The 24,873-nt window shown below is 38.7% G+C and overlaps 1 protein-coding gene across 9 annotated transcripts in view; it reads right to left on the reverse strand.

The window, feature by feature from the left end:
* SPATS2L (spermatogenesis associated serine rich 2 like) overlaps positions 1 to 24,873 on the reverse strand; it is a 102,944-nt gene that overhangs the window by 29,208 nt on the left and 48,863 nt on the right. For 5 of the 9 annotated variants that reach the window (XM_033010827.2, XM_042808544.1, XM_042808545.1 and 2 more), the window contains 3 exons: positions 15,629 to 15,690; positions 3,664 to 3,772; positions 73 to 122 (listed from right to left, as the gene is read on the reverse strand). In XM_033010827.2, the coding sequence (XP_032866718.2) occupies positions 73 to 122; positions 3,664 to 3,772; positions 15,629 to 15,667 (198 nt within the window). In that variant the 5' untranslated portion in view covers positions 15,668 to 15,690. Of the gene's footprint in view, positions 1 to 72; positions 123 to 3,663; positions 3,773 to 15,628; positions 15,691 to 17,171; positions 17,335 to 24,873 lie in introns of all 9 variants that reach the window. The other 4 variants (XM_042808546.1, XM_042808543.1, XM_033010824.2 and 1 more) reach the window with 1 other exon arrangement.

Here is a 24,873-nt window from a genome sequence, read left to right on the forward strand (position 1 = left end):
ACAAGTACTACATTCAACTACAGAGAGCTGATAAATAGTCTGAATGCTCTGATTCTCAAGGCAAGTTCTTACCTTCTTTTTCCCTGCCATATTCCATTCCTTTAGAACCTGAGTTGCGCTACCTAGAAAAAGATAAAAAATTTCAACAAAAATTCAGCTGTGAAAAAGAACAAGAGTGTTCCAGAACAGTTTTTAGTCTCCAAGCTGGGCAGCATTTCCACTTGTTGTTGCAAATTATCTTATGTGGGGAGAACAAAATGAGTACTGCCATCTTTCTCTTTTTTAGTTACCCATTTTATCCGATTATACTACGTACAGTGTATGGGCTACTTGGCACTACTGCTTTTTGTGGCCTTCATTCCACAATGTGATTAAGTGGGTGCCTAACTTAAAGCACTAGCATAAGCCCCAGAAAAATCAACACTCAGATCCCTTGCCTGAAAAGGGAAGCATCTCAGCACCCTAGTATAAACACTAGGTAGAATAGATAGTCCACCCTGGCTCTAGAGCTTCCAAAAGTTTTTAAATCTTTTGGCATTTTTATCACATACTTCTTACTTATCTGTCATATTCAGAAGACATTAAAACATCAAAACGAAGACTTCAATAGCATCCAAAAGAGTAATTTTGTTGACTCCTGCAGAAATTCTGCATCACACAAAGTAAACTCCCATCTGGCAGAAAAAAATGGCTAAAATTTATATTGAAACATAGTTACAATGTTGTATACTTGAAATTCCCTTTGCCAGCCCTAATGAGTTGGTTAGATAAATTTATGGAGCAAAGCAAGCAAAGCCTTGGTCAGAGCAGTGCCAGATGCCATGTTAGAAGAAAACTCTTGTGCATCTAGTTAACGTCATTATTTTGTTCTCCTGGGCCCTAAAGCTTAAAGTAGATGCTCATGGTAAGCATGCGGTCTGACCTGCCATCCAAACTACTATGGCAGGATCTGCCAAAATGATCCTTTTAATTGCAACCAGGTTAAAGGTCTTCTGCTTGAATTTAATAATCACTTTACCATCACTGCCTAATTCTAGTAATTACTCATTTATTATCCTTTCCAAACGGGTTTCATATTCAGCCCTTCTCACTTATTTCAGTGAACTCTTGACAATATTAGTGTTAAGAAGTAATGCTGTTTTCAGAGCACCATGAATCATCAAGTTGTATTCAGCCAGACATGAGGTTTTCAAATGTATCAAAATAATTTTTCTATCACAATAATCCAGATCCAAGATTATCTGGTGAGTCTATCACACACATTAGAAGAGATGACGTGTCTTGCTAGCAGTGCTAAGCCTAATTTGTTGATTTGTGAAAAAAATGTGTACAGAATCCATGAAAGCCATATTTTGTTTCCTAGATGACATGACAATGCAGACAGAAGGCTATAAAAACTTCTATTATGTGTATAAGTATGCATAAATTTAGTTATACACATACATACATATGTACAGATAAATCCAATCTCCTCTCCTAAAGGTATGATATCTTTTGACAGACACCATGTTTCAGTATGAAGAAATAAACCCAGACGTTTGCTGCCCATTTTACTCCATGCTGCTGAAAACATGCAATTTCACTTGACAGCTTTGTTAACTGTTTTCACAGTATCGTCCAACACTTTTTTTGTCTTGGCTGGTGGTGTCTTTGCTTGCTTCACTCAGCTTCCCTGTGAATACCATGCATGGTAAGAGTTATTGTAGGGATTCACCCAGATAACCCATTTCCTCCTGTTGGAAATGCACTAACTGTGCTAGTCCCAAAGCCCTCATTTGAACCTACCAGTATATTTTCTTGAACACATCTACAAAGCAGCTAAACAGACCTTCCGATTATGCTTAATCAGGTAAACACTAACATAGCAAATAAAATGTTTGAACTGCTATTTTAACTCAAATTTCACATATAGAAGTAAATTCATAGCAGAGGCATCTCCTCTATGCCACTTCAGATATGAAGCAAGATAGGAGCTGATCTCAGGAAACTGAATTTGAACATGACTTGATTCAGCATGCAGCACCTCTGGGAGAAGCACTGAATGGAGATGCTCAGCCTTCTCACTCGGCATGGCCGTCCCCATGTTTTTCACTGCATGTGGCAGTGAGTTCTCTGCAACTGGAATATTTCAATCATTGCAATTTTTGTCATTCATGAGCAAAGATACTTTAAGTGCTAGATTCATTTTATCCACAGTGGCAGCTAAATGAACGTGTCTTTTCTCACGTTGTTTCCAGACAGTAACAAATATTGTCTGTTTTCAAATGCTCCCTTGAGAAGACTCAAGGCACAATGATCATAAAAACTGGTGAAGTTCAACCAAAGATCATTTGAACTCAGGTTTCAGCAGCTTGCTTTTCTTTAAGACTTTGTTACACTCTTGGCAAAGCTTGCTTTTGCCCTACTTCCTCCTCATAGCAGATGACAACTCATGGCTATGAAAGCATTTCCCCTTCTGAGGAGCTATTGGAAAAAACACATAGACCACAAGCGAGCAATGGTAACTTCAGACAAAATAGACTAAATGAAAGGAACTTACTGAATAATCATGGAGCAACCCTCCACTACTTTCCCCAGGACATGTATTACAGGAAAACAAGATTATTGTTAATTAGATGCATCAGAGTTCCCTTCTGTGTGTGTGTGTACAAACAAACTCCAATTTCTATACAGGATCTGACTTTCTATGCTGATGCCTGAATCAAGAGGCACCATATAGATATGATAGAACAATCTGATGCATTTATAAATAGTCCAAGTTGGCCTGCATCTGCTTTTTGCATATAGTAAGCAATTCCTAGTTCATCGTGATGCTTTTTGGCTGATACATTTCAGTAAATTAATCCAAACTAAACCCAAAATTATTCTGAAGTAAAGTAGATATGAAGTAAGTAACTTGATGAGATGATAAATCAACACTATGAGGCATTTTTAAGATATACAGGACTTCTGAGACCACTGAGCTTCTTGTATGTTTTAAGAAGCCCCAAGCCACAAAGATTTTGTGAGGATTTGCTCATGGTATGCTATTATTCCTGAAAATGGTTTCTTACAGACTTTGGTTAAAGTTCAAAATACTTGCCATTATATGTTTATCAGAAAAGTGTTATTTAAATACAAGTGACCTTTCATTAGAGAGAGTATCATGATGGAAAATACAAACTCAGATCTAGATTTAGAATGGCTTGAACTTTCAATGGAGTCTTGGTTCAGTCATTATAAATGTCAAGGCTATTTGCAAAATTCAGATTGAGATTTGAATGTCAATGTATGCGTCAAGTTCAAGGGTTTAGGGTCCTGGTTACCTGTTTTAGAACTATCCCAAATTCTTATTAGTTACCGTATCTTCAATAGTGAATCATATTCTGACAAATTTACTTTAAAAAGCAATAACTTTAATGCCAAATAAAGTAGGTCTGCAACAAGAGTGCCACAAAAAAATGGCAAAGTCAGGTAGAACAGATAATCAGCCATGTCAAACTCACACTGTAAAGAAGCAACGACACAGACAGGAGGATCAATTATTAAAAAGTGAACTAAGTGTCACAATAACCTGAATTTCAGCAGAATAACAGAATATTTTTTGAGCCACTAATTACAATGAATACTTTACCATGCAGTTGATTCCCTCGTGCCTTCAGGAAAAAAGCCCACTGTACTCACCATCCATGAAAGCTTGAACAGCCTTGTCTACATTGTTATCAAACTGCTGCAACACCAGAACTATCTCATTATTGCTTTTGTTTGGAACAATTAATCGGATTGCATTGATCTGTAAGGAAAAAAAAAAGACAGACAACAACATATGGGTTTATCATACTCCTTTAGGTACCTCTGTGCCAACGCATGTTTATATAAATGCATGTTATACATGATGTGCTTACAAGTATACAACAACATATCTGTATGAAGCAGTATCCATCTTCTCCTTACGTGGACCATGCAAATAGTGAAAACAGTTTCTTCAAGAGATCAAATCACAGGACTGGTAGCCAGTAAGCCTGGAACCAAATCCTACCCTCAGTCACAGCAGGGGAACTAGTTTAACTGAACTGACAGAATTTGGCCTTATGCTTCTTTCCTAAATGCTCTATTTGCTGTCATGCAACTTGACAAGACACATCACCTATACAAACTTACAAAGTACACAATTACTTCAACAAGGCTGTTGCATGACATCAAAGTTATGAACAGTGGGGTTTTTGACATCTGGAAAACAGTCATATGCATAAAAATAGTCACAGGCTAAAAGAAAACAGTATATTTTTTAAAAGCTCTAGTGGCTGCTCAGCATAATTTCAGTTTGCTCTTCCACATGTATGTGACCAGGAAGCTTGTGTAACAAAATCCTGAACAAAGGACATGGAAAGCCAAATGCTTCCTTCAGGAAACTGCTGATGGATGAGGTATTATACCCACAGATGATTCTGGCACGCCATGCTTCAATTGCACAACATTTGCTATTGCTGTATGGTCTTCAGTATCCATTTATACCAAATGGTAATTTAATCCATAATGTTTTAAATAGAATATTCCTACTGGAATCATGTTGATTATTTACTTTCAGCTATATTACATGGGCATGAGAAAGTAAATATTTACATGAAACTTAACTACTGTATTGTTTTAATGCTAGACAAGCTTTACTAGGTATATTAAAATAAAAATACTTGATTACACATAATTAGGAAAACTAACAAAAGCCTATAGTAGTACTCCAAAAGAACAGGAGAATCAGTGCCAAAGCTAGTCTAGTTGTTCCAAATCAGCTTTCTGAGCTTCTAAATCAAGCTATCCAGCATGTATTTTCTATTAGAAACTTGTTATTGCACTGCAAATATCTATCCAGCACACTTCTTTGCAATCTTTCATGCCTTCATGTTAATTTCTGATTGTGAAGCACTTGTGGTCTTTTTCTTGTACTGTGAAATACAATTTTGAAAAAATAGTATGTGACGATAGATCTGTTTAAGGGAACTAGGGTGGCTTACAAGGTGAGAGCATTCACACTACTGTGTCTTAGCTGAAGAACAATCTTTCTAGATTGCCTTTATGGAGTCTTCATCAATGGAGACACCAAAAGGTGATTCAGAACACATTAAGTGCTCATATTTACGACCAAAAATCTTTTGCTGTAGTATGTTCACTCCACTCAACCACTGTATTTTCCTGTCCCATATACTAACATAAGCCCCAACTCATTTCAGGTTCTGTTAATACAGTGACTGAGGGTTCTGATTCGCGATGTCTGCTGGACTTAGCATCATCCAGAAAGTTTGATCCTGTGTCGATTTATCTGAGGCAAGTATCAACCTTTTGCAGTGCAGAAGCTTTCTCAATTAGCTCATCTCTTTCACGGTGTAAAGAAGGCCACCTTCTGACTTCAGCACACAACTTTAGTGCATCTACTTTGCACAATATACTCTGCTCCTGACCATTATCCTATGACACATCTCTTTGCAGCTTCACATTTGCCCACAACACATTTCAAGCAGCAAGTCTAGCCGCCAACAACTCAGGCCACAATCATAATTTAGAGGGCAGTGGAGTTAAATTGTTTGTCTGCTTCCCAAGGACCCTTCCCAAAGGCCTATCTAATAATTTATCTAATGTTACCACACTATGACTGGGCAAGGCTTGCCCACAAGCTAGGTCGCAACCCAACAGCTAGCTGGCTTTGAAGTCTCTAGTAAACACAGGCAACTTTATGTTGGAAGTTCAGACAGGCTAGGCTGTCAGCAGGACTGCTTGAACCAGAGGCTGTTGTTGCCAGAAACTATCCAGAAAATCTCTGTCTGCTCAAGCTTATCTCTTCAGCTGATGTGTATGCATAGGGAGGGAAGCAGCAAGTATAGCTCTCCAGGCACTGCAGGCAGTCAAGCTAAAACCAGCCCAAATCAACAGGATGTGCAGAGAATGCCCTGGAAAAAGTTTTATTCATCTTCTGATTGTGGGCACAGGCACGCTATTTACTGATAAAGCTGCAACAAGTATGAACTGAGCTGGCTCTATAACAATAAAAGTTGGCAAAGACACTAGGGTAGAACAGGCCATAAGCTGCAGTCTATTTTATGTTCAAACTGGTAGTTGCCAAATATTTCCACCATGTGGATTACATCATCATATTCTCACAAAAACCTCTTCTTTCACAACCATGTGGATCATTTCTCTGCCTACTCAAAATTGCATAATCTCCTTATGGCAACTGCTTACAGGAAAAATAGTAAAAGGAAGTATCTAGTGTATTCTAACCGTCTTTAAATATAAGCATGGGAATTCCATATGGCTTCTAGGTCCTTCTTTGCTATGAAAGGTCTGGAAGCCTTGAGAAGCATCTGGAAACAAAGTGAGGCCAAGACCGCAGGACGGATCAGGCAACTCACCACACACTGCACTTTGGAAACTTCTTAAAGACATTAAGAACAACATCTGTGGGGTGGAGAACACTGACATACAAGCACTCAACCAGGCAGACTATGTTTTAGACTACAGAATCTACTGAAGACTTTCTGTTTGCACTGTATGGTCTTTGTTAAGACATTTTTGATTAATGGAAGAAACAGAATTAAAAGCTAAACTGTCCTTCCATCCAACTAGTACTATGATTAAATACAGAAAGGTTATGGAAACATTCTAGTTGTGGAGATAACCCAAAAAAAGCAAGATGATGATCTTAGGAAGAATACTTGCCAATAAAGAGAAATTAAGTATATGACCAACGCTGTGGACAAAGTCCCGTTTTAGTTGGACTACATAAAAATTCAATCTAGGGAACATTAATGTACTGCAGAGCTCAACAGTTCTACTGCCAAAACTCAACAATATCCTTTGTTGATTGTTGTACAAAATATACATTTATTTATCTTTCCATTTAGAAAATTAAAAAAGTTAAGAAGTTTCATGAAAAAATTCCTCAGAAAAAGAACATCAGATTTCAAAGTAAAGCATCCAAGACTTAAAAAATTCCAAGTCAGAAATTGCTTATACTTTCTTAATCTGCTTCCCTTGTGTATGTATGCTATAATACTACAAATTGTTGGTGTTTCTGCTTCCCAGATTTCTGCAGTGACTTATGTGGGATAAGATAGATGAAAACTATAAGGAAAAAAAAAAGAAAATATATATATACACTGCTCTGTTCAGAAACAACAAAAGCAGATATAAACCCGTAATTCCAATAGGGGAGAAATCCCAAAAGGTTTTGTTCTGAAAAAAAATAATTTGTCTTTAAAGTTTTCAGGAACAAAATGAAATAAAGTTACCATATTTTTTCTATAATTTCAAACACAGACAGATCTGCATGCCAGACATCAAGGTCTCTCACACATGCAATGTTTGGCTGATGTTTTCATCCAGAATACACTGGAACTATAGTACACAGGCAGTGAAAAAGTCAGCGATTTCTGGACATCCAGAAATTATTGATAAATGCCTACAAGTCTCAGATTGTGACCTGACAGTGTATCTGGAGGGAGGAGGACAAGGTGTGCTGAGAGAGACTAGGCCATATGACAGCCTTAGCCAAGAAATGCAAATTTCAAGGTCCCTGATATTTTACCTCTTAGTCATTTCATCCTGGCTTCAAAAGTATGTGTAGGTTTCTATGCTTGATGCTTAGGTCTGGCCCCACATGCAAAACATGTCCCCTAAATTTCTGGAAATGCACATGGCCATATTAAAGATAAAGTCAAAGGAAGGGGTGCACAACCTTCCTGACAGCATAAGCCTAACACAAACGCACTTGTACAGCTGAAGGTCATAAGAGATATATCACAGACTGTGATGAATAGAGGCACAGCAAAGCTCCAGGAACACCCGACAAATACAAGATGACAAATGGGAGGTATATTAAAGGGCTGGAAGTGAGCGGGATCTAGGCACGCCTGTTATGCTTGCTCCTCTCCGGTTCACCTGCTAGTTCAGGTGATAAACCAGTCCTTTTGCTAGTATAACTATATACCTCAACTGCTTACAAGTCTCCAGCTGCTTGAGAGAAGTCAGTCACTTACCAATCCAGGAAACTATACAGAGCTCATTTTTATTAAGGGTGTGATAGGGTGATTCCAGGACAGGAGGTAATTCCCAACTTTATCTCTCTAAACTTTAGAGTCCTCAAACTTACCAAGAAGTTCATCTTTGCAACATGTAAGCAACAGATTATGGAACTAGAATAATCCAATATCATATGACTTCTCATCAACAAATTCCTTTTAAAAAAAATATTTGACATCCTAAAGGATGAAAAGAAGTACAAGAGACAAAGAGTTTCCTAACATGCAGTGATATTGCATTAATACCTAACAGTCCGCAAGAACAAACCCACAGCAGTCTACTTTATTAGATTTATTTCCGTGTATGTAGGAAAAAACAGTTTTTTCCTATTTTCTGAAACCTGATCGTAGGAAGAACATTACCTACAGGGAAGTCAACTATTTTAACAATTCTGTGATTCATCCTGTCTTTATACAGTGTAGATTCCCAGTGAATGTCTGTCATCATCTGGATGCTAGACAAGCATTCCAGGACACAAGAGAATTCAGTAACATACCTTCTGAACCACAGATAATTGTGCTGTTAATGTCAGCATTAGTTGAGAAGCTGTCACTGACAGTAGTTAAATTCCTGGGCTTTCTCTCCTGTAGCCTGATCAGAAAGCACATTTCTTTGTTTACTACTAAGACAACTTGCTCAGAATTGCAGTTTACAAAAGCTACTTCAAAGCAATCACAGATCTAAAATATAAAGCTGAGATCTTGAAAACAACTGTGTATGCTCAAGAACATGGAAGGCAGAACCCATGTCCACCTCCATTTAAACCCATGATCCAGAGACCTACCTTGCAAGCATGCATTTAATTCCTGTGGACCTAGCTATTCTTTGGGATAGGGCTAATGTTAGTTCAAAGTTTAGAAGGCTTTTAACCACTCTTCTGAGCTGAAGTCTTAAGCACACACTTAGCTTGAAATGCTTGCTCAAACCCTGCTGCAGTTGCTGCAATTTGAGCCAGGTTCTGTCTCATCAGGACCAGAATTCCACAGTCACAAGGTCATTTTTATCAGTTTCTTACACAAATTGCTGAGGACTGCCCAGAAGTGATCTCAAAATTGGAAAAGGTTCCAAGTCCCCTCAGATGAGCTGTTTCAACCCCAAAATAAAATCCCCAAGGTCTGATCAGATATACTGGACGCTATTTTTCTGATGATTACTGCTCAACTATAGGCAAGCTCACTTAGGGCGAATTTTTGGCTTGCCTAACTAATTAACTAAGTGCAGTAACGGATTACTTCTGAGGAACACGGCACACAGGAGAGGAGGACACTGAAATTCTAACCACTCATGGTATCTTACTCAAAGTCCTCATGAGAATCTATCTCATGAGACATTTCCGATAAGTCAAGCTCAAAAAGAAATACAGTCCGTCTGAAAGTTGACAGCAGATTACCTACTCCACACTCAGACCCAAGCTGACATTGCTGTGCATTCCTCTGAGTCCTCTAGGTTCTCTGTCAAGTTTCAAATGGTTCCCAGGCAACTGTAACAACACAGAATCAATTGCTGCCTGTTTTCTGCTCTACTCCATCTGCTCCCCCTTGGCATCATCTCAAAGAGGATGTTTCTGGTGAATAAGTAACACATCCGGGGTTCAGAGAACTTGTTTATATATTTCTGACATAGTGACAAATTAAACTTCTTTGCTGAAAGCTCATGGCTGTTCAGAAACCCCTGAACACAGCTGCTCTAATCTATTATGCTCACTTATTCAGTTAGAAATATTCTTACTTACGCTTGGTGAGGAACACTAATGCAGTTCCACCTTCACTTTGTACTAAACATTAAGATCAACAGATTTACTCTAAGTCAGGAGCTAAATTAATTTAGAAGTATGGTTATCAATGAATACACAGACATTTTCCTATTTTTACTGTATATACCCACTGCAACTGAGGGCAGGTAGCAGTGTAGGCCACGTTCAACTATATTACAACTCCAGTTGGGGTTGACTGAAATCCCAGAGAAGCAGGGAAGGAGGGCTGTCTGCAGAACTCTGCTCATTTCCATAATCTAGGAATTTAGTATTAACAGATGTCCTGGATACATTAAGCATGAAAATGCATTTCAGAAACACTTCATGGCAAAATTTTTTAAGGTTTTGAGAACTCCTACACAAACATATTCTGTAAATAAAATTTGACTTTGCTGCGCTAAGAGCGTATTTCATACGTCTGAGACATTTTTCCAGAAGCTTTACTGGGTTCATCACAACACACCAAGTGCTGTTAACATCCCCTTTCAGCAAAATAACAGCTTTATTCAGGTCTGCACCTCTCTTTCCATTACATGACCTGTTTCACACACTGATGCCTTCAGATCAATTATCCCAAATAAGCACAAAACAAATTGTACTTGGTGCAGTAAACTAGTTTAGGCAATCATCATGGATTTACTCTGTTGTCCCTGTCCCCCAAATCTGTAAACTAACTCAATGGAAAAAAACTGAATGGAAAAACACAGGCATTTCAGGAATCCTGAAAGAACATATTAAAAAGTGTGACTCAGTAAGAACTGTTTTGCTTGATTAATGACAGCAATATTTAGAGACCTGAATCTATAATATCCTTTATGCAAGTTAAATGGCTCATCAGGTGACACAAGTGCATTTTCATAAACTTTGCTGGTCTTTGGACTAAGTCCATCTACTTCAACACATGAGCAAGTAACAGCTGAAAAGATCAACTTTAAGGAAACCTAGGGAAATCATAGATTGGAAACTATCTGCTTTTGTAATGTATGATTTGAAATTTATATACTACTTTCACTCCTTCCACTATGAATCCTACTCTTCCCTTGCATGCTGACTATCATTTATGAAAACCACAGTTACAGTGTAATGTAAACAAAACTGTAAACCCCCCCAAAACACATCTGAATAAAATTTCCTTCCTACAGTTTATGGAACAAACCTGACCATCTGCTCTTACAGCTCTGACACTTGAAATCACACATGAAAACATAAGCCTTCCAGGAGAACTTCAGCAAAACTTCACTCTTAACAGAATCCCAAGAGGAGGATTTTCATCTGACTGAATATTTAGCTAATTCCAGCTGACACCAGATCTCAGTTGTTCAAACATGTTTAGACACACAATTAAGAAAAAATAAAGTCCAACAGCAAGTCCTGAAGTTTGAACAATTCCCAGTATTTCTTTGGATCAAAACCAAAATCACGTCAGAGCTGAATGGCTATCCTGGGAAGTGCCTGATATTCACTCATCTCTTGTTAAACTAAGAGGGTCTAACTGTTGCAAGAGACAACACACTGCTTGTACTCCTCACTCCAATTGTTTCTTCCTTGGGGGCCTTGTCATTCAGAATCTCAGCACCTCTCCAGTGATCTACTAGGTTAATGCTTGAATACCTCCATTAATTTTATGGAATTCCTTTGGATTTCAGCCAAAGAGTTGGGCCAATTTTATCCCTTAATCCAGTGAACTTGTGTGCATATGATCTGAACTACATATCACACTGTCTCTGAAAATCCTGATACTAGAAAACAAGTCCTTAGTTATACTGTATTTTCAGGCCCAGAAATTAGTATAATCAGAGGTGAGAGGGAGAGTGACATCGTGAAGGAAGACTATAGCAAGAATCAGGGCAAAGGGAATTATTCTGAGAGAGATCCTGATGGTAAACTTCTCCTTGTACTAGGTATGCATATAACGACCCTTGCGGCTGCTGCCATGCAGAACTTCTGTTATTCCAGAAAATCTGTGGGTTATATGCATGAAAATATGGTAATCAGAACAGTCCTGGCTCCCCACAAAAGTATCACAGCTGCAGGAGCCTCTGCCAACTATGGAAACTTCCATTAGCCTTCCTGTCATCACAGGCCAACATTTATATAAATCTCTTGGGGGACAAAGAAAAAAAAAGATATAGAACAATGTTTAACCTACTGACTTTGTGAACTATTTCAGATGAAATGCCAAGAATTAATTGTACAAGTATAAGAGAATGATACTGTAGTACTGATAAGTCAAATTAGGGGCGTGGTCTTACAGAGCCTGTGTGTGAGCATAATGCTCAAAATGTTTGCCTAAGTCTCACATCATCTTTAAAACAGTGGCAGAGGTCGTATTTCCTTGACTAACTACAAGTTGATCATGGAGACAACATGGGAAAAGACCACCATTAAAAACAAAACAAAACAACAAACATGCTAAAACTTCATGGGCTCTCTACTACATTTTCCTCACAGAGAAACAACATTCAATTTAAGGAGAAACTTGTGTTCTACTTCTGCAGAAATTCATAAGTATCTGTGTGCAGATATACAACTCCTTTGGCTTCATTCAAGTCCTAGCAGGATCAAAGTCTGAAATATATCATGATCTGCAAGCAATGAGGTAGAATAATGGGAGAAGTGGGAAGGAACTGTATTCTATTCTGTTCTTTTTAACAAGGCTTGTTTGTATCTGTGTTGATGGCAATAGATTTGTGGAGCTCAGCAAAAATAATTAGATTTATAAATCATGGTTTTGTTTCCCAGATATACTCCCCCCAAAAAACTGGATAAAAGTGAACATTAAACCCACTGCTTCAATGTTGCGTACCACGACCACATCTTGCTCTAAGTTTCCTAAGTGAGAAAGTGATTTGATTTTGACTCTCTTAGCAGGACACGGTAAATATGTCTGCTTTTCAAACATGCATATCAAGTCCTTACCTTTTAGCAGTCTATGTGCAAATATAACTGAAGCCAACTCAACAGGACATATCTGTTCAATCTTTTCCTTGTATTCCTAGTGCATTACTCACAGGGTTATAAAGCTACAGTTGCTTTAAAGTTACTCAGTTTGTTGCTGACAGAGTCACCATACTGTAAACCAAATATGAGATGTCAAATGGAGGTACTATGCCATCACAATCTCATTTTAAAAACAAGACAGCCTTGTCCAGGTAAAATGTCAAACTGAGCATGCTAGCTTCTCAGCTGATGTGTGTGGAGTTCATGAGGTTTATGCTGTTCAGTCACTAAATCTTTATTTAGTAGGCTATTAGTCTCTATTTTCCCGAATAAAACACAGTGATTTTGCAATAAAGTGTTAATTGCTGTTAAATTAAATTTTCGCTTTGGCATAGGGATTTAGTGGCGTTAAATATGGATGGAAGATACAGGAATAAAGAGAGGAAATATTTATAAGAGTGTATCAATCCAATTATTTCCCTACCTTAAAATGTATAATCTCTTAAACACTGGGTTTTAGATACTCCCAGTAGATATCAGACTTGGAGTAGCAGATATCTAGTGTGAGTAAAAGTCCTGTTGCAGTTCTTCATTTTTGAACTAGCAAAAGACAAACAAATGATTTATAAAATCCTGCACTTGTAAAACTTGACTAAATGAATTGAAAAAATCAATCTACACAATAAATGGGCAGAACTTCAATTAATTTACTGAGTTGCATTTTGAAAGTTAATGTAACTTACCTTCCAGCACTCCGGCACTGGGGGATAGGATTTGATAACATTAATTCTATTGCAAAATCCACCATGCTACTCAATATTTAAACCCTGTGCTGTTATTAAGGACTAAGGAAGATACTCATCACTGAAATACAGATTCATGTTGACACGCAAATCTTCAAGCACAATGAGTGATTTGGGAGTTAACAACAACAATATGAGGAAAAACTACTCAAAAAGCAGGCACCTGGGCAGTGCAATAGGTAAGGAATTGTTTCCCATCAGGGGATATAAAGCAAAAAAGTTCTACATCTTTTTGAAAGCAAAGCAAGTGAATGAGTAGCCGAAGATGGACACAAGTCTGAACAGGAACTCATTCCCACCTGAACTACTTAGTATAAATCATCATTTGCTATGCTGTTTCCTCAGCAGCTTCATGTATTGGTGGACAGGTAACAGTTTGTAACTGTTCTTTCAAGAAACATCATTAGCAAACTGAAATGTGAGGAAACCTAGCATCAGGCTCAGTAGTGGTCATGGTTCATCAAGTCTTTATTAATCAAATGTGATGTCTAAGCCATTAACTACTAGTCATGATCAATTCTGAGAAATATATGACTCAACTGAAAAGTTCATTATTTGTGAACTTGGAAGCAAAACAGGAAGTTAACTAAAAATGTGCCTACTGTCCTCTTAGTTCAAGGCTATTTCTTTGTCATGCTGTGGTGACAGAATTGAGATATAACCTAACACTCTTCTTGGGACTTTTCTGGATTGTAAAGCCACATTTACAGTATCTTGCACTCATTCCTCAGGCCAAATGATTTTCTTCCTTGCTATAGTCCACCTAATTGCAAAACTGAAGTTGGGCAAATCTTTTTCTGTTGAATTATTTTTTCTTTCAGATCAGGAAAAAAGTTCATCCAAGGAATCACACACAAATTTTTTTTCTTTTCCTTTCCATTGACAGAAAGAAAAGAGTATTTCACATACAAGCTGCTCTGCAGGATGAGTAATGTGTCACAGGCAGGTCTTATGATACAGTGGAAGATGACTACCTTTCTCAGATTCACATTGCCCTCACTGGTCTGTATTTCCTTGATATTTCATCAGTCTTGATCCCTTCTCCTAGTGCATCTTATGAAGTGAATGGGCCTAATCAACTTTACACTGATACCTGGACAAACTTGGGCTCACTGACAGAATTGGATTCTGGCCTTTGACATTTACCACACTGCCTCAAAATCTGTATCACAGAGCCACATTGGGCTTAATAAAAGTGTAAATAAAGGAACCCAGTAGTCTTCTCCTAACTTTCTAAACGCAAAGCTCCACGTCTCTTCCCCGACATGGAATAGAACAAAACCTGACTTTATAAAAGACAACGATTCAAGTGAATTCTCAAAATCTTGGCTTTTTTTAAAATACAAAACTATCATGTTATACTCCTACAGTCTTCCCACTTCTCGCTCTCTCATTTTTTTCTATTCTTTGACAGAGGTCTTGGTTTCTTGTTTATGTTGATGGGAAGTACCTATGGGTTAGATTGTCTCTTCACCATCTGCCTGCTGGGAGTCACAGAATTTCTCCTGACCTAACTCATATTTGTATACTAATTACCTTTACACTGCTTCTGAAAGGGTGGTGAGGCTCTAGCACTAGCCAGGATATGGAGAGGACATACTCAAGTGCATAGAACGCAGTTAAAAGCAGAGCTACTTACACAGGAGGAAAAAAAAAAAAAAAGGAATCTACTCTTTTCAGGCCCTGTAATTTTAAGGAATTGCCTTTAAGCAGTTCAGCTATGACATTTTTAGTCAGAAAAATTATTTTCTAAAGGGTGTGTTTCTTCAAAGGTTGTATTTTGTACAGCAGCTATCATTACAAAGTGCTATTTTCTACAGCCTCATCGTGATCAGGAATCACAAAAAAACAAGAAAAGACTATCTGACAGAACATTGTCTCTTTGCAGAAAAGCAAAAATGTTTCTCATCAACCAAGATTAATATACTAATCTTACTAATACCTGCCTGTGTCCTTAACTTTATGCACAGAGCCAATGCATATTAAAAAGCTAAGTATGCGAACAGTGTTTGAAGGAGGAGGAATGAAATATGTATGCAAATGTAATTTTGGTTTGCACTGTATTGTTACTTGAACTTACCTTTTCCTTGGTATTTACAGGAGAATTGATTTCTGCCATCTCTCTTCAGGTGAAAATATTCTCTGTGAAAGAAAAAAAAACAAAACAAACCCAAAAGATATTAATTTGGAGGTTTTAATCCCAGCCTGCCAAAGCTACACATATAAAGACTTATTGCATGTGCTTACCTATAAGCATTAGAGAAGGATGAGAATACTTAATGTCTTGCACAGCAGTGCTCAATCTTGCCAAAGAGCAAAGCTAGTCCAAATGTAATACTTTCCCCAGATTAATTCTGCTAACATATATTAAATATGTTTCATAGTTATGAACCTGGATAGATGGGGTATCATGCTTCTTCCAGACATGTCTCTTGGACCTTATTCATTATTAATTGATACCTTTGAGGCTGTAAAGAGGAGGAATACCTTAGATGAACTCAACAGCTCTTGTTTTCTCATTCACCAGCAACCACTTTTTTTGCTAGAAAATCTGTCTGAAGATCCTGTCTTAAAAAGCAGCTAAGTATTCCAGGAGGTTACACTGAACAAGTGCTGCATATCTTTTTTTTTTTTTCTTCCTTTTTCCCCAAGAACTAATTCAGAGGATTTAGCCACACAACTGCTATTGAAACTAACAGGGTCTGTATAGTTCAATCTCCAAGTGTGATCTGAAAACTTAGGCACATGAATGGAATTTGCATGTGATTAAGAAACCCTCCAATATGCTTTCTATTTCCAATTATGTGGCTAAGTGAGAGACACTGCACCACATGATGAAGAGTTAACACAGGGAAGGGAGTCCAGTTGCCTAATCCTGCTTCCATCAAAACCAACTGCCTTAGACTTCAGTAAGGAACAGGCTTCAGTCTTCTTTTTTTTAAAATTAAATTGCACACAAAGAATAACAGCAAAAACTAAGTCAAATTGAATAAAAGCTTGGTTTAGTCACCAAATTTAACTCTATTGTACACTGATAAGAATGTATAGATGTAGATAAATGAGAATGAAATCTTAGCTCTTCCCAAGTTTTTCAGTTGAAACACTTATTCTTTTTCCCTGTTTGAGCCCTTCGCCATGTGGACTGATGTAAGACTTCCCATAATTCTTCTAAATCTCTTTTAATGCACTTCAACAATCCTCCCTTAACTCCTGCTTTGAAACATAGCACTTCAGTGGAGTTCAAACTCTGTGCTTCTATTAGAGTATCCACTGATAGGATTTAAATCTTGATATTAAATTTTTGTATTCATCCTTTTTCTAACGAAAGATGAGGTTCAAGGAAGCATGTTTTCAAAAATAATATGACTTTGTGGTAAATGGGGAAGAGATGATAGGAAGTAGAAAAAGGAATTAATTTCTGAGTTTTGGTCTGATGAAGAGCAGACACTGAATTATGGAAATGCTCAAAAATAAGGTGCCAGAAAAAAAGAATAACCCTTTCCATTGCCAGTTATTAACAATTAAAAAAAAAAAGCTCAAAATGAGTAAGGTTCCTCCTGCAATCTCTATTTTACTATACCATGAGCTTTAATAGAGCTCATTCTCTATTAAAACGCACGTACCTTATATCTGTCTCAGTCAGTGGCTCAACCACTTTGCCAATACACTGAGCTGGAGTCTCACTATGTCAGATAAGAATTCTTCCTGGCAACTGCGCCACTGTGTCACTCTGAATGGCTTAGTCTGCTGGTATCTCAGATCAGAAGGTTCCTGTCCCTGCCCCTCCTTAAATCAAGGATGAAAGAGCTCAAATTAGTTTCTTTGACAAACACACCCAATGTTTAAGAGAATTGTAAAATGTCTGGATAGACCAGGGAGGAAGATCACACAGAATGTGAGTTTGGGGCAACTCTATTTTCAATATTTAGTGTTTCAAAAACTAGAGGAAAGTGTTGAAAAATTACTGGAAAAAGCTCTAAAATTACTTCAAGTTTTTATCTCCCTTATCACTTTTCAGAAAAGCATGCCTTCTACCTAGTGACATCAAAACCACGCTGAACGGATACTATTCTCTGTTTAATAATCATGTTATGGAATTTGACTAGTTCACCCTTATATCTACTATCTAGCAGTTTTTGTAATGTTACAGACAACTGATGAAAGACTACCCTCTTGCATACCAATTTAAATACGCTTAATCTGATCCAACACCTTATAACAGCATTAACAAAAAAATAGGAAAAAAACTGTTCCTGAGGAACTAACACACAGCACAGAAACAAGTGCAATAAGGATTATAGCTAACAAACCCTTCTGGCCTTAAAAGCCTATTAATCTATAAAAACCAATAAATAATAGGAAAAGATCTTCGTCACCTGAAATCTTCAGGTTCTGATTTTTCAGCATATATTTACTAATTTAATATCAAAATTGTACATTTTAAAACTGCATCCTGTATGAAGCAAATTAATCCCAATAATCATACATTGTGAAAGCCCCACACCTCTCAATTTCTGTTCCTTCAAGGACTCTAGCTAAATAACTCATCAAATTTAAATTCGATTTACTGATTAAACTCTACTACAGCACTTAGCCAAATTTACTCTTTGCAGCAATGCTTTGACTCAGTTTAAAACCAGACATAAAAATTTCATATACCACCTTGCCAGATTTGACTTGTCTCTCCTTTGCTATAAGCTCCAGGTATTACTATGATTATAGTCTTCCACTGATGAATGTGGTGCTGATTCAGCTAGCTTGCTACTGCAAACTGTTTCAAGAAGATTCAGCAAGCCACACAAAACATACCCTCGGTTTCTCTTTCTTCCTCTTCCCCCCCTACCCTCCTTTTAAGATCAAGAACTAAGAGGACACCAGATTTTACAAATGGACTAATTTCTCTACACTTCAAGCTCTTCATTAATATCCATATTACAGCTGTCAAAATGAAGGTGCTAAATCTGAGTTGGAGCAATTTTTTTTCATTCACCTTCTCCAAGGACAGATAATTGAAATAACCTGCATAAAACACTTCCTCATTTATAGGACTCAGTCCAGCACTACTTGTTACATAAAAAACAAATGATACATTGAAAGGAAAATGTTAATGTAGCACTGATTTTTAAAAATATCTTCTATGACTACACTTAATAACTAATCACTTTCATTTTCTCGTTGTAGCACAAACTGATTTATTAAGTTAACAGGTATTTTTCCTCTGATGATATTTTATCTCTGTATTGAGCAATTACCTCATTTCTAATCCAAAAGATTATAGCACATGAATAATTTAGTGAACAAAATAGTCCCCCTGAAGTTTAGAAGCTTTAGTTCCAGGCTTGAATCTGAATTTGAGCTGCTAATTTCTTACCCTGAGCTCTTCAGAGAAGCTTCTTTCTGCCTGAGCTACAGAACGTCAGAACACAGCCCTCAGTTGAACCCTAAAGCCCGGGAAGAACAATGCTTTGTATGTCACTAACAGCATGCACACAAAAGAATCTTTGGAGAAAGATCTTTTACAGAAGATATTCTGCAGTGGTGAAGATTAAGTTAACACACGCACTAAATATATAAGGCACAAAACATACTGTATATGAGAGGTTCTCAGTTTCAGTGTCAGCTTACATGCTTTGTCCTTTTCCACATCTCTCGCTTGTATTTGTGCTCCTGAAATATCACTTCATGTCATATCAACAGGACTTCCATGAAAAAGGAATGAAAGAAAAAAAATACTACAGAATCCCTTATATAAATGGGTCATTAATTTCTGATATCTATTTCCAAATGCATTACCTCGAACAGAAGATATTTCAGTTGCTTGTTACATCCTGACCTCAAACACTGATGGGAGTTATTTCAATACCTATTACACACGTCCAAATGAGACCTTTTACTTGCTTGTAAAAGGAAGCAATTCAATAGCTTTCAAGGGAATGCTGTAAAGAGTGGATTAAATTTGGCAGAGCCTTACTTCTCTCCCCTACCAAATGAAGCAATTCACATAACTCTAACCTGGTTTAAGCTAACATGAACCTGAACCAGGGCAGCTAAGGTGCTGGCACACATTCTGTCCTGCTGACCTTACTGCAAGCAGCAATGTCCAGAAGGGCAGAGAGCTAGAACAGCCTTTAACCACTGCAGCAAAATATGCCAGAGCTCATCTGTCACAGCCTTAGGTAGGTATGTGGCTGCTCGCCCAGCCTTTACAGAAGTTTCCTTTCTGTCTTCAAGCAGCTGTGTTCAATTTCCAAAAAATATGTGCCACCTTACCACTAGTACCACCACTTTTGAAGGTGTGTGGTTTACAGACACCTTCCAGCTAGACAGGCCTTTGGGTAAAGCTGACAAACACCCCATTTTATACAACATTTTGCATGGGTGGGTTTGCCTGCATCTCAAACATCAGATAATCAGGAAACCAAGTCTGTGCCCTGCCCCTACTGCAAAACCTGGCAATTCCCACCTGGCACATATAAATTTCAGACTTAGAAACAGTATCAGAATAAAGAAGAAACATGCTCCAAAAAAATGAAAAATAATTGCCTTGAAAATACACTGAGGGGAAAGGAGTTTATGAAAGTGTAAAGGCTTCCAGAAAAATAGAATTTGTGAAAAATACCCCGGCAAGAAGCTCTACCAGAGTGGAAGAGATTGTGTGACACCTGTTCCACCATTTCTGAGATCTGAAGATACACCTTATCTTTGGCAATGGGGAACAGAAGATTCCCCATGAAACAGCACAGAACAATCCAGTGTTGGAAGGGTTTCCCATCTGTAGGTTTATGGATTAATAGTCTCCTACACCCCAAACATGAGGTATTTCCTCATCTGCCCACTGCAACTGTTTCCTTTTATTATGCTCCCCCTGCCCCAGCACAACAGGAATCCCAGGTCTGACTTGACCACTGCCAGTGTTCCTCTAATCCCTATCTGCTTCTGCAGTCACCTACTGCACCTTGTGCTAACCCACTCCTTCCTTTCACCGTACTAATTTCTTTCAAATGTCTCAATGCTCAAAGTTTCACACACCACACCAAAAAACCCCTCTGCCAGGTTGTTTTGCACCACCCTCCTCTTCCCTTTTACACATCAGGCGATCCCATGGCTACAGATGCTTTGGGAAACAGCAACAGCCATACAGGGCAGGAGATACACAGATACATGGCCCTACCACTGATACACTTGTTATCAGCCCTATTAATCAAGACTACACACACTCAGTCACTGAGTAAGCTTCCACTGTTAACAGGGCAAATGAAGTTTACAATTTTGTCACTCAAATATGTTCATAAAGTAGAGCAATGCTGGAATGTGGATTTTAAAATTTTTAATTAAGAATCATTTAATTATTTCCAAACAGTTCAGTCAAAATCCCCCAGCTCCAAAAAAAATAGCATGCAAGGTATGGGTGGAACAAAGCAATCACAATTTTAGAGCCAACTTCAAAAAATAACATGTAAGTGCTAAGTATCTAATGAGATTGTAGCAGCCTGCACGACACTTTTTAATCTACGTATGTACTATATTACGCTGTCTTGCTTGCAGACTTCCACATGCTCTGGGTAAAGAAAAAACCCAGCAGAATCCGAGACACACGGCCTCCATTCCACATTTGATTTTGACCTCTATTATGAAGAGATACCAGAGAATTGCAGATGAAGGCTTCAATGAACACACCTTGACTGATGCAATTTTAAGTTAATAGTATTGCATCAGAAAGACTGACAAAACTGAAAGAGCGTGATTACAAAATTCAGTTATTTCAGAAAGAAATTCTTCTAGTCTTCACTCAGATTTTATTTAAGTAGCAGAAAAAAAAATCATCTCAGTATATCAAAGGCCAAACATTAGTGTGCTGTGGACAAAGCCCTGCTACTGTGGTTGCAAAACTACTAGAGACAGAATGAGATGTAGACACTTGTCTTCGCTATCTTGAGATTAGCAACAGGTATGATTTTCTATTTGCTCTAGCCTGGTGTCTAAAGATAAATACAATAATTAAAAAATAAATGCATGCACATAACCAGTGTCAAGAGCATCTAGGACATATTAGCAAGCATCCTCCCAGCTGTCCTTTTAGCATCTTCTGTCATATTATAAATGAACACAGCTAGTAAAACCAATGTAAGGTGTAATTAATACAGAAATGTTGTTTTTCCAGTACTGTTTTATGCCTTTCTAAAGAGTGTATTCAGAAATGGTACACACCATCATTTTGTATTTCCTGGTTTTCAGAAGTTTGAGATTAGGCAATTCAGGCTAGTTAAGAGCCTTTGGGTAAGTTTGGTGATATCTGAGGCCTTTAGTATAGTTTTCTTTAAATATATGCATAAACATATGTACACAAGTGCACACACAGTCCAGAAAATTCCCCATGTGCAGAGCACAGTCCCACTACGGTCCCCTGGCCATGCTTGTCTCAGCCACAGAACGCAGTTGCTGCCTCTGCATTCTCTCTTCTGCTCAGCTAACGCAGTCTGATTTCCCCATGGTCACCACACTCTGCCCGAAACCTGCTGGCTGCAGAGCTGGAAACAGAATGGAGAAAATAAAACATCGTCTCACTGATTCCACATGGAGGTCTGGATTCCTACAGAAAAGAGGCTGATGCTCCCCCATTGTTTATCCTCCCTCCTCGAGGATTTCTGAAATGATTAACGTTACAATCTGAGAAAGAAGCAGATGTGTCTGAGATCCACAGCCTTGCAGAATGCTTGCTTGAAAACAGGCAGTAGGGCATAGAAGTTTGCAAAATATGCAATGGTGCATGAGGAACTCAGTTATGTTATTTAACACTATGAAATCCATACCTGCGAGACCACGAGCCTATCTGCTATAGAGAGAAAAGGGACAGATGTGAGCAGGATATGACAGGAAGGACAGTCCTTGGCACCTGGGGCAGCATCCTTTGAAACCTGTCTCCTATCCTTCTCAGATTTCTGTCAAGGGCAGGAATTGCTCTAAACAGGCATCACATTAACACTGCGATGTTTAACCAGTGTCACAACAAAATGGCTAGGCATCAGTAAATCCTGTATCTCATTCTGAGATACCACATTGCTCTTTGATCTTGTTGTGCTTTCCTCTTCTAAGCAGAAATTATGCTATTAATATTACCCAGGGAGAGCCTGTGGTTCCCCTCTTCTGTCAGCTAGCTCACTTCCCTCTCCCAGTCCCAGTACATGAGCAAAGCCAGGCCACTACACATGGGGTTCCACAGGCACCTGTGCTTCCATGCTGTAAACAGCATGATGTGGTGTGTGATGGATCCTCAAGTCCTCCATGCACCTGGTGCTGCAGCCCCCACTATAAGAGTTCTGCAGAGGAATGTTCCAGCCCTTAACAAGGTCATTTCAAGAATCCCAAGCAAGCTACTTGACTGGCATCTTCCCCAAATCCCAGGAATATTTAATCTGAACAGTTTACAAATATTCAGTGATATAACCATATCTTTTGATATGGACATCACAAAAGATTCTGGCTGTATTTCCTATCATTAGTATACAGACAACACCACAACCTTGTTACTACAGCAAAGGCTGCTTGCAAACCCTCTTGCTGTACAGTCTTTGAATGCCGGGTCTGTCCTATCCAAGTTACAGTATTGACTTCCCCAAAGGATCAGTGAGTGTCACCGTTCTAACTGATGTTCATAGAATCACGGACTGGTTTGGGTTGGAAGGGACCTCAAAGCCCATCCAGTTCCAACCCCCCTGCCATGGGCAGGGACACTTTCCACTAGACCAGGTTGCTCCCAGCCCCGTCCAACCTGGCCTTGAACCCTTCCAGGGAAGGGGCAGCCACAGCTGCTCCGCGCAGCCTGTGCCAGTGTCTCACCACCCTCACAGGGAAAAATTTCTTCCTTAGAGCTAATCTAAATCTATCCTCTGATTTTTAAAACACTTACCCCTCATCCTATCCCTACACCCCAGATAAACAGTCCCTCCCCAGCTTTCTCCCTGGAGCCTTTTCTTCTCTAGGCTGAACCACCCTAACTCTCTCAGCCTGTCCTCATAAGGGAGATGCTCCAGCTCCCTGATCATTTTCGTGGCTCCCTTCGAAACCTGCTCAAGCAGTTCCAGGTCCTCCTTCTTTGGATGCCCCCAGAGCTGGACACAGCACTACCGGTGGAGTCTCACAAGAGCAGAGCAGAGGGGGAGAATCCCCTCCCCTCAACCTGCTGGCCACACTCCTCTGGATGCAGCCCAGGATGTGGCTGGCTTTCTAGGCTGTGAGCACATGTTGCTGGCTCACTGTCAGTCTTCCATCCATTAATACCCCCAAGTCCTTCTCCGCAGGGCTGCTCTCAGTGTTCATTTGTGCCAAGTGACTGACACCATGTGACAGTTACCATCCCAGAGAAGTGTAAGTGTAAGAATCTGCTTGCTTTGTAGAATATACCCTGGGCTGAGAAGGATCCAAACCAGTTGTTTATATTTAGGTCATTAACACTATCCTGCACCTGAGCAATGGCAATATATTTTAAAAAAACGCATAAGAAAGCATAGATTCTGGTACCTCCCAAACATGAATTACAAATACTGCTCAAGATTAAATACTCTGTAAGTGGCATTACACTGCAGTGAGATAAATCAAAGTGATTCTCATAGCCTCTGGCTCACAAAGGCAGAAAATTCAGAACAGCTGAACCCAGACAGCTGCAAAAATACATGCCTGCCTTTGCAATAATGATTAAAAAAATGGTAGTGAGTGGTAACATTTTGGTGATCTTTTCTTGCACTTCTGGGAAATTCCTTCAGGAATTTCAGCTTAATGCTCTTAAGATTACCAAACACTAGAAATTACTTTTCTTTTTACTCAAGCTTCAGGCGGAATTCTAAAGCCATCTCTGCTGCCACCTTGCATTTTTCCCATGGCAAAATGCAGTCCCTGCTCTTACTACATTTGTAATGAAACAACTAAGAACTCTGCCATCTGAGACACCTGAATCACAACACTGACAGAAGGCCAGCTCTGCATTAATTACAGCAAATTACTGGAATGAAGAACTGGGCCACAGCAGGGCACATGTCAGTCCTGTGTAGAGCAACGTATCCATGTTGCAACAGACAGGTACCAGTACAAAGTAGATCTTCTGTAACTGCTGATAAATGTATAGTGGCAGGCGCATACACATACCTAGAAACACTAATTCCACTACCTTCTTCTGTGAGAACCTATGAGCCAAGGTATATAAGGTATATATATATACACGCACCCATTTCTTCCTGTCTGTTAAAGAATCATCATGGCATCAGTAAATTTCACCAGAAAACACATTAACTTCCCCTGTCCAACAGCCCTCTTATTGGAACGAAGTTGTTT

Source organism: Tyto alba, unplaced genomic scaffold, assembly GCF_018691265.1.
Source record: "Tyto alba isolate M040663 unplaced genomic scaffold, T.alba_DEE_v4.0 Super-Scaffold_7, whole genome shotgun sequence".
Classification (NCBI taxonomy): Eukaryota; Metazoa; Chordata; class Aves; order Strigiformes; family Tytonidae; genus Tyto; species Tyto alba.